Source organism: Hesperophylax consimilis, chromosome 4 (genome assembly GCF_061612785.1).
Source record: "Hesperophylax consimilis isolate HC1 chromosome 4, BYU_Hcon_1.0, whole genome shotgun sequence".
Classification (NCBI taxonomy): Eukaryota; Metazoa; Arthropoda; class Insecta; order Trichoptera; family Limnephilidae; genus Hesperophylax; species Hesperophylax consimilis.
Genome location: NC_142839.1, coordinates 2,483,538 through 2,494,580, shown reverse-complemented (window position 1 = coordinate 2,494,580; position 11,043 = coordinate 2,483,538). Strand labels below are relative to the sequence as shown.

At 32.9% G+C, this 11,043-nt stretch overlaps 2 protein-coding genes across 3 annotated transcripts; one reads left to right on the top strand and one right to left on the bottom strand.

Annotated features, from left to right (window-relative positions):
- Positions 1-31: 31 nt before the first annotated feature.
- On the top strand, positions 32-6,822 carry Fam92 (CBY1 interacting BAR domain containing protein Fam92). Its single transcript, XM_089631025.1, has 7 exons — positions 32-168; positions 250-409; positions 1,427-1,576; positions 2,329-2,553; positions 3,495-3,527; positions 6,082-6,207; positions 6,715-6,822. Exons 1-7 carry the CDS (start codon positions 32-34, stop codon positions 6,820-6,822), a joined length of 939 nt encoding a protein of 312 aa, XP_089487151.1.
- A 2,765-nt stretch (positions 6,823-9,587) lies between these two features.
- Positions 9,588-10,260, bottom strand: LOC149424034 (uncharacterized). Of its 2 annotated transcripts, none has more exons than XM_089631139.1 (2): positions 10,112-10,260; positions 9,588-9,931 (listed from the first exon to the last, which is right to left on the bottom strand). In XM_089631139.1, exons 1-2 carry the CDS (start codon positions 10,160-10,162, stop codon positions 9,776-9,778), a joined length of 207 nt encoding a protein of 68 aa, XP_089487265.1. In that variant the 5' UTR covers positions 10,163-10,260; the 3' UTR covers positions 9,588-9,775. The 2 variants fall into 2 exon arrangements, with proteins under 2 accessions (XP_089487265.1, XP_089487264.1); XM_089631138.1 differs by having other exon boundaries at positions 10,067-10,255.
- Between the last annotated feature and the right edge of the window lie 783 nt (positions 10,261-11,043).

Here is an 11,043-nt window from a genome sequence, read left to right as displayed (position 1 = left end):
TCTGTTTATTTACTTAACCAAAACCTTAAATATGTTACAAGGATCACGAAATCAAAGTATTGCTTACGAAAAACAAACAAAATTCATTCAAGATAGGATAACGTCTGTGGAGAAAAACTTTTCTGAAATATGTAGCGCTCTCGGAGCATATGCTAGGAAAGTTGCTAGGTGAATTAAAACAAATATTTTTTTGAATCTTACTTCTTAGCTCTTTTATAAGCAATGTTTTAATATTTGTGTTATTTACAGGCTACGAGATACAGGGGATGAATTAGCCAAAGTTTTGCAGACATTTTCCAACGGAGAAACGGTAAACAAATCGTTGAGTGGCGCTTTGGCCAATTTAGCGACAACATTTTCTGCTATAGAAGATTACAGAAATGCATATGTTCAGCGTATTGAAATAAAGGTGTTTAACTTATTTACATAATTCATCTTTTTTCAATACTACAGAAAAGGTCTGCCCCATAAAACATAGTTTCTCTAAAGTATACACGGTGTCAGGAAACTAATAGTACAAGCGGGAAACTAGGGAATCTACATCAAATAGAGATCCAAATTATTTATACAATTATGTAAAATGGAAATTTGCTTTTTTATGGGAGGACTGCCATATTGACTTTTGGTAGGTATGTCAGTATTCCTGATATTTCTTATTAAATATTATGGTGGCCGTCCTAAAGAAAAGAAATTTTTCATTTAATATTGGTTGTAATTTATGGAATTTATAGACTGCAAATAGTTGTCTTTGAATTGAATGTGGCAAGCTGTTCTAAAAGTTTCCCCAATTTTTTAATCATTTTTCCTTTTATCTCTGCAACTAAAGAGTTAAAAAAAACATTTGGAGCAACTGGTCTACGCGTCGATGCATTTTAAAAGAGAGCTGAAAACAAAATTTTTCAAATTTGACCTAAAAAATTGCAACTTCGGTCTCGATTTACTATGAGTCAATTACTAAAAGATACACAACAAAATCAACTCCAAATGTTATGTAGAATCGTTTTCACTTGCAACAAGTTTTCCGCTTGTACTACGAGTTTTCGGACAGTGTTTTTTTTTTAAATAAAATGATGCTGATGAAAATTACACATTTGCATTGAAGTACATTTTTCGTAGGGTACTTACTTTTTATATTATGGGGATATTTTACCTATATAATAAATATATTTTACTGCCTTGATATGCATAAGTATGTATTTTAATAAATATATTTTGCAGCCTTGATATGTATAAGTATATGTTTCAATAAATATATTTAGCCACCTTGATATCTTGTATTAAGTATGTATTTTGCTGCCTTGATATGTATAAGTATGTATTTTAATACCTAGATTTTGAACAGAACTATGTATGGGTAATATGAATTTCACAATTAATATTTAATTATACAAGTAACCGAAATATATGTATAAACCATTTTTCTAAGGTAATTACTGAACTATCCCAGTACGATGGAATCTGCCGCCATGCTCGAGGTGAAGTTAAGCACACCATATCAGTGCGAGACAGTGAAATAGCTCGGAAAAGAGTATTGGATCGAGTCAAGGAGAGAAACCCACTTAGTAAACAACAAATTGTAAGTTTATTTTAGTAGATAAATATAAGTATCTTCACAGCACCCACTGGGGCACCCTCTTGACCATGATTTCTGTGTCCTATCATCTGGCTTTATCTCCAAATGGCCAGCTAATTGGTAACTACAGAACCTTACATTGTTGACCTCACGGTTCTTTTAAATGTGTAGCTTCCATTTTCTAGCATATGCTCAATTTTTTTCTAAGCCAATCAGCGCCTGGCGTGCTCGGACTGAAGCAGACTGCTCCAATTGCGCCTGCACAGGGCTGGCCCTGTTTCTATGCTATTATCTATTACTACGTGATAGTGTATTCCTCTTAAAAATAAAATATTGGAATGTATACATATTATTCACTCGAGCGATGGAGTATTTACAAAAAAAAATGCCTTGAGCGATGGAGGTTCAGTTCAGTTTTGGATTCACCGGTGCACATTCAAAAAATCATACAACAGAATATTAATACAGAAATAGTATAAACTGCTTACTGTGGTTTAAAGGCAATGAATCCATCTATATTTCATTGTTTATCCCACATTAAATTTGTAGGTTTTATAAATTTAAAAATAAATAAATCAATAAAGATAAATTGGCCAAAACCGTCAACCTAAATATAGTCATCCATGGCTCAAGACTTAGAGCGATGAGACCTAAATATGGGTAGTCATCGTTCGACTGGTTATGTACACAAAATAATAACATTTCAAAAAAATTTACTGTTACTTACATTTTAAAGTAAGCTTACATAATTTCAGATGCATGCCGAGGCTGAACTATTAAAAGCATCAGCGGACATGAATCGAACTAGCAAAGAGCTCGACGAGCAGACGGATTTATTTGAAAAACATAAACTCGAGGACATAAAAACTATTTTGAGAAATTTCATTGAAATGGGAATGGTCTTCCACTCCAAGGCTTTGGAGTTATTAACTGTAGCACATCATCAAGTCATCAGTGTGGATGAAAAGGCTGATTTACAAGTACGTTAATTAATTAATTTATTAAAGGACGTCCCTTTGATAGATTTTCAGTCTTGGAGCGACTTCAGGTGGGAATGCTGTCCTTGTTCAGTGGAAGATGCGCCGAGGAACTTGCGTCATTGATGCTTTCGGCACCGGTGCCTAGCCGGGAGACACACCAAACGCGTTCCCAACATTTGTTCACGGTTGACATTTGCCACTTAGCTGTGAAACGATTTGCCGGCCTGTGTGTTTCTTCCCTCTTAGAGCATGGGTCTCTTTAAGTCCCAGGTTCACTACTTCCTTTCCTCAAAAAGACCCCCACACAGCATCATCAAAGATGTCACATGCCCTCTGGGATATTTTTTCCCCGAGGTGCTCCTGTGTGAGTTAATACACGGTATCCAGAAACTTGTAATACAAGCAAGGAACTGGTGAATCTACATCAAATTTGGAATTGATTTTTTTTTGAGTATAGCGTTTTTTGATTTGAGCTCTCGTTTTCGAGTAAATCGATTCCAAAGTTGGAATTTTTTAGGTCAATTGTGAAAAAAAAAAGATCAAGTGGATTTTGCAAAGCGTCAAAACGTAGACCCGGCTCTAAAAGTTTTTTTTAACCAAAGAGGTGTCCCAAAAAAAAAGTTAAAAAGGGAAAATCAAAATTCAAGGATCAAAAAAAAAGAAGTAAAAAAGGGTTTTTAATATGATGTAGATTCACCAGTTTCCCACTTGTACTACTAGTTTCCGGAAACCATGTATAACTTTTTTCAACTAAATTAATCTCATTATTCCCTTAACTTTCCACTATGTTTTTTTGCTACAAGCACAGTGTGCCTGGAACAGTTTGAATTCTGTCCGGGCGTTGTAGTGATTGTTAAGTTTGAAAGACCTTAATAAAGTGGTTTTGCATTTATTGAAAGGAACATTAATAAATAAATGTTGATTTTCCATTAATAAAACAGGTCTTCCAAGAAACGAGGGGGAGCTTCGAACCGGTAAAGATACTTCCTTGTAATGTATGAACACATTAGTGGACACGTAATAGACATCATTTGTATTTCGCACAGGACACATCTGCAAGGAGTGTTTTGCAGAAATTCAAATGTTACATTGTCATCGAATTGGCCAATCATCGCCATTTTGTTTTTTTTTTACATTTGAAAGGTATCCATTAAACACCAATTCTAGGTCCAGCTTTCTGTCATATTGTTATCAGCTGAGAAGCTTAACATGACAGTTTTGCTTTTCTGCTGATCAAAAATTGTTCAAAAGATGACCCAGAATCGGCGTTTAACGGGGACCTTTCAAAAGACAAAATGGCGCTTATTTGCTATTAATTTGGACAGTGTTACATTCAAATTTTTGTGAAAACACCTCAACCTTATATGTAACTATTTATTTTTAATGATTGAATCTTCTGATGATAAATTTGCTGCCAACTCTAACAGTGATTTCTGTAGTATTTGTAAATTTCTGTGAATGTGTTATTGGTATTGCAGTCTGATGCGAATACAGTACTAACACATAAATTCATTGCTTGCAACGTATACCTACACTTATTGTCCCTTTATCGTTAAAAACATAAGTAGTTGTAAGCTAGACAAAAGGCTGTTTCTCAGTGACACTTTGCTGTCAGACGTGTATAAATGTGCACCAAAACACACAGTCCTAAATATGTTTCAGTCGCCTCAACTCTATTTGTGCAATCTATAAGCACAAATATATTAATCTGTATATAGATTTTGCACAGAGATTTAGAAGTGTATAAATTTGTGGAATCTCTAATCTTGAAATTTTCACTGAAAATATTTCTAAATCTATGGATGATCAAATCCAAGTTGAAGTTATCTATACAGACTTCTCTAAAGCATTTGATAAAAATGATCAGTCTTCTTTTATCTAAACTACTAGCTCTGAGAATTCACGGGGATTGTATCGATGGTTGGTCTCCTATCTTAATGGGCGCACTCAAGGAGTAACTATTAATGGCTTCATATCTGAGGTTGTAAATATACCTTCAGGTGTGCCCCAAGGATCTCACCTGGGACCGTTGCTGTTTACAATTTTCATCAACGATATTATAAAATGCTTTAATTATGCAAATATTCTACTCTTCGCCGACAATATGAAAATATTCCTTCCTATTAATTCTATTATTGACTGTTATAAATTACAAGAAGATCTATATAGACTTGATGACTACTGTATTATCAATCATCTCAACATGAACACCTCAAAATGTTATGTTATTAACTTCACTAGAAACAAAATAAAATTTGAACATAACTACCACAGAGCCAGCAAAGTACTTAAAAAGGTTACACAAATTCGTGACCTAGGTGTTCTGCTTGACAGTAAACTTACATTCGAGGCGCATGTAGATATGATTGTGAAGAAAGCCCTTAGAATGTTAGGATTCTTATTCATCGTATTGGAAAAGAATTCAATTATATTCAAACACTTAAAATATTACGTAATTGTAAAAAGCATTCACTTTGTGGCTCATCATAATTTACAATAAAAACACATAAATTTGTTTTTGACCACTATAGTTTTATTTTCACTCTACCGGTTTCGGAAGAACCCTTCCTTCGTCAGGAGAATATTAAAAATATTGTATTTTTCTTAGGTTCGCAGTCATCTTGAATTTGCTTCTCCCATATGGAATCCTCGATATAATATTTATGTAAAGTGCATTGAAGCCATCCAAAAAAAAAATTGTCATAAATTTAAATTTTATGATGAATATTGGTAACCACGACACTAACAGATCAATGGAATATTATGGACTAAAGCCATTAAAAACTAGAAGAGACTCCGCAGATATAATATATCTCCATAAAATTATCAATGGCCTTATTGATTGTTCGCCCTTTTTGTCTGAGATTAATTTTAGAGTCCCAAGCTTCAGAACTAGAGACAAATCACTTGTTCATCTTCAAAAATGTTCTACTAATCTCAGACAAAACGCTTTTATATTCAGAGAGTGTAACTTGTATAATAAGAATTTTAATGATTTTGACACATTTATTTTACATTATTGTGTACGTTAGGAACATTTAAAAAATATACCGTAGCAATTATTAAATAATTATTAATATACTGCAAGTTATCATGTGTTATGAACCCTGTCCAGTTGCATGTGATTCATTTTATAAACATTTGTTCAGTTTAGTTGTAGGTATATAAATATATTAGTGATTATTGATGTTGTCAGTGAGGATAAAATTGATATATTATCATTTTGTGTTATTTTTATTAGGATTGTTATTTTAATTTTATTTAATATTTACAATTTTGTATTTTTTGTAAATATTTTTAGCCCACGGGTACTGGACCCTTAGTTTGTTGTTATAATTTTATGTTTTCGTGGAAAACCTGTCATTAGATTTTATTTGTATTGTTTATAAGTTTATTATTCAAAGATGTAAAAAAATCTGTTGGTTTTCCTAAATAAATAAAATAAAAAATCTACAAAGGTCACCAACAATTAGCAGAATAAGTTCTGCCGAGACTAAAATCATATTACAATATTCAATGTGTGTGTAGGAATTCAGAGCCCAGTTGGGTTCACAGACCGAGCAGAAGTCTCTTCACAAGCAGCCGGGCCACGGTTCTCTGGCTTCGCTCTTGGGGCCCAGAGAAAAAGCACAGTCTAAAAGTTTGAACTCCATGGTAAGCTGTAACTCTTGAATTGTTAACCCGACCATAAAATCATAAAGACAAAAATCTGTTTGTGCGAAACAGCAGAAATTGTTTATCTGAAAGGGAAAAACTCTCAAACAGTTGGCTCTGACATCATGAAATTTGCACAGCTCTTTCTATCTGGAATTTCATGTTTAATGCACTTATTTTTAGCTCACAACGTCATTTAAATTGCGATCTATGGAATTTTGGCTAAAATATTGAATATTTTCAGTCTATTAAAAAGAATATTAATTTTTAACCACGGAGAGAAATTAGTTAGAATTATCAGTTTTTTGTGTATTGTATATTATTATGTACATTGAAAGTATACATAATATTCATATTTTTCGGTAAATATTGAAAGAATAATGAATTATTAAAATTTTTTGTATATTTGAGATGTACCAAAAAGTTTTTTGCGACTATCCCAAGATTTTCCAAATTTCCAGGGCGAGTTTTGCAACTTCGCAACTCAAATAATTTATATTTTTTCAGGACTCTCTGAGGACATTGAGTGAAAATTCAGATGAAGACGATGTTACCGAAAGCAGTGATGAAAAAGTCAGTCCAAAGACGCACAAGAGGAGTAATTCATTTTATTGAATGTAATAAACTTAGCCGCATTCAAACAAAGGACAAAAGTAACCAGCTATCTTTCTCCAGCATAACAGACATTAAAAAGCTCGCCATTGTCAAGAATTAAGTTTTAGACAGTGGCAAACTTGAAAAATACACTGGGCTGCTTTTTTATTCCTGTCTGAAAGAGGCTTTTCTGCATTACACCATAAGTGTAAAATAAAGCACAACGATAGTGAAATATATAAATATTTTTTAAAGGTTTATAAAATATATAAGTAATTAAGCCTCCAAGTATATTTGGAATCTGTTTTATTAAGATAATGCAAGTTTTTGCAAAAATTAAATTGATTTTGTCTCATGAGTACTTAATTTTTAATCAATTTAATTTAAGTGATAATTTTCTATCAGTATTGAGTAAAAAAATCTGTACAGCGGAAGACAAAGGTCAGATGTCGCATTAGTTTTAATTGTTTACGAAAAAAGAAATTGCTAAATAAAATCAATTAGTTTAGGGTCACACTAAATGGTTAATTTTGCGTATCTTATTTAATGAATAAGACAAGACAGAGAACAACCTCGGTTGTCCATGCCCATATTATCATTATGAATTATTACAAAGTAAAATGGTGTATCTCAACACAGAAATATTTGACTTCTGAATACAAGGACTTCCCACCTTTTAAGATGACCCAACTGCATTAACTTTTTTCCCAAGGACATTTACAGCTGTGTAGATACAAAAAAAAAAAACAAACAACGCCTTTTGACTCATTTTCGTGAACTACGACCTTTGACTTCTACGCGTGGATATTAAATGTATACGATACTTGGGTGCCATGGTTTCCCAAATGTTAAAAAAAAAACTAAATCAAAATGGCAAATCTGTGAACCAACAGTGCATTGACAGTGCAACAGACCATTATATTTAGGGAAGATACATCTACACATTTTTGATTGTTGTAGACGGAAGTGGAGCCCTCTGTTATTTAAAAAAAAGAATCATTGAAGTTTTCAAACAGCATTAACAAACACTTGGAATTTCTCAGTTTATTTCAGTCAACATGTACACAATTTTCCCGCAAGAATTTTTTTCTGAAAAATAAAAATTTGCCATTATCGATAATTTCCAAAGTATCAAAAATATATATTTTTAAAAAAAATTTTGCAGCCCATTTTCCAAAAATTTCAAATTTTCTCAAAAAATTTTATCAAAAGATAAATAAATGTTTTTATAAAATATCCCGACCCATTTTCCGATCAAAATTTTTCCAGAAGAATTTTTTTCAGACATATTAAAATTTCCCAACATTGATAATTTCCAAAGTTCACATAATATCAAACAAATATTGTTTTTATTTTACAAATTTTCTGATCAAAAATTTTCAGAAGTAAAAATTTCTCAACATAAATTTTCCCCCAAACTTTTTTTTTTTAAACTTTAAATTTCCAAGATGGAAATTCCAAACTCCACGTAATATCAAAAAGTGTCTTTAAAAATATGTCCCGACCTATTTACCAATTTTTCCAAAAGAATTTTTCCAAGATCAAAAACATTGAATAGCAAAATCAAAAAGATAAAGGTTGAAATATAGAAAAAAACAAATATTGAAAAAGTAAAAATTAAATATATAAAAAGAATAAATAAACTTATGAACCCAATTTCATGTACAACGATATTCCTGTTTTTTTGTCCGGGTGAGTTAGTTGCCACTGAAACTAACTCAAATTGATTTATTTAAAAATTGCTGTTAAAATGAATAATTTCGGTAAGCAATCGACATAAACTTATTGCTGTAAGACACTGCGCAGAGAGGTTCCACACTTACCTGCGCTGCAGACGTTTCCTTACTATAACGAACTTAATTTTCTGCGCAGGATCTTGATTTGGATTGTTTACTGACCCGAAGCTATATAATCACGTAGGCATTTACAAATGTATTTATTTGGATAGAAAAATGATAATTTTTGTCAAAAATGAAAAATGTGACAAGTACATTTTTTCACATTTTCTAGTAATTGCTGTTGTACATACAAAGGTGCAAAACTTTACTATCAGGGAACTTGACTAAATTGCACCAGGAAGCCGCCTGCAGGGCCTAGTCATTAATTATGTATCCTAGCAATTAAAATTGTAACTGCTGTAACTGTAAAATTGTAACTGCTACAATTTTATTTTAAAAGCAAAAGGGCACATTTGTGCAATTTTTAGTAATTGGAATATTGGAATCATTTTATTAATTAGTTTTACTCTACAAGAGAAGAAGTGTTTTTGAAGAGCAGAATACATTAGTCCCAATATGATAAAATGTGTCCACCTATCCGCAAAATATTAAAATAATTACTTTTTAACCTGTGGAACGCCGATGGGTCTCTGGAGAACATGCGAGCATTCTAATATTATCTTTTTGACATTAATACTTTGAAAAATGTATGAAAAACAATATCAGCATTGTTTGGGCTAATAAAACTAGGTTCCACTAATATTTTTTCTGTTTTATGCTCCAGCCTTTAACAGGTTAAATCAATAAACAATAAGCCCCCCTTTTGCCTTTGGGTAACTGACGGTAAATTATTAATGTCACTTTGTTTGCCACATTAAGCACTGAACTGGAAATATAATTCTAATATTTAATTATTAATATGAAAATGTAAATAATCTTTGTAAACCGGGATCCAAGCAAACACTTTAAAAATAAAATGAGATATATAAATACTTGGCAACAAGCAAAGGAGGGGTTTGATTTCTGTTACGGTAAGGAACACCGAATTTGGTAGTCAAAATGCGCAAATAGGGTGTAAGGTGAGGTAAGTTTATTGATATTCTCAAAGTGTACAAAATGTGTTTGTTAAATCAATACGCAACGCAAGGTGGTACCAAGAGGAGACTGGCACCAAGTATTCTAGGATTGAGAAACATTTCAATGATTATGAGAAGATATTTCAATTCTAGGGCAATAATGTTAAATATTTGTTAAGGCTACTTTTCAGATCCATCTACACCTGACTGTGTCATTAAATCGGCGATGTTCTTTTCCAAGTCGTCTATTCTGTTGCCCATCTCATCTATTCTCGTTATTATTTGGTCTGACATCGTCTGGAATTTGTCCTGCATGTTTTGGAGCAAGGCCTGAACCTGAAAAAAAAAAAATTACCGTGAAAATTGTTAAAAGAAAATGAAAACAACAAACACGTCAAATAATTGGCGTACGAAGTTACAGGTGTACGGTAAGTGCATTTCTAAACGGCAAATTGCGTGTCATCTACTCACATAATTGGTAAGCTCCAGCATATTTTTAGGATCGTTATTACTCACAGCATAATTCTTTTCGGATTCATCGTGAATTTCTGATCCGCTGTCTGCCATTGTTGATTTTTGACTGATACTAAATACCGAGCGAGCACCAAAACGTCAGAACAGCAGTGATTTTGAACTTGTTATATTCCATAGATACAAAACGTCATCGTACTGTCATCTAGCGATGTGCATCAGAGATAGTATGGAATGCCGAAAAAGTAAATCTCCCCAGATTTTTCGCCAAAACTCCCAAAAATTCGCAACCGATTTCAACCTTGAAAATATTGCAAAAATGGTTAAAACCTGCGCATCAGAGATGTACTGAAGGTAGTGGGGAGGGGAAGGAAATAAAGAAGAGGAAGGTAGAAAAATACCCGGCTATTCAGATCTGGTCACCTAACACGGCAAAAGCAATTTCAAGTAAAGTTTCAATTCTGAGTGGTGGTCTTACACCAGAGCGATACTGAGAGTATCTTCTAGTGTGGAACGTGCCGCAAATATACTTTGTATTATTTTAAACCACTGAACAAAATCCTTATACTCAAAATCCCCAGGTTTCTAACTTTTCTTCAAAAAAAACTCACGTTATCCCTTGGAATTCAAAATCCCCCAGATCTGGGGATTTCTCCCTAGATTTACCATCACTGGGCATGGCCGGGTACGGGCACAATCTTCACCTTAAGCTGGGTCCAGACATGTTCTTTTGTCCGTGCCGTACCTCCGCGCCCCCAATCCTCCAGCAATGTGAGAACAGGCGCACCCTAAATTCATTGATATTTTATTTAGTCACGGCCCTATTTATCATTGAGTTTGGTTTCATTGCATATTATTATTATAGACCGAAAGCAAGCACTAAGCAGTAAAATATTATTCTCAATAATAAATAAAACGAAAAATCACACTTTCATTCGTAATTTATGCAAAATCTTTGAGTCTGCATCTAATATATT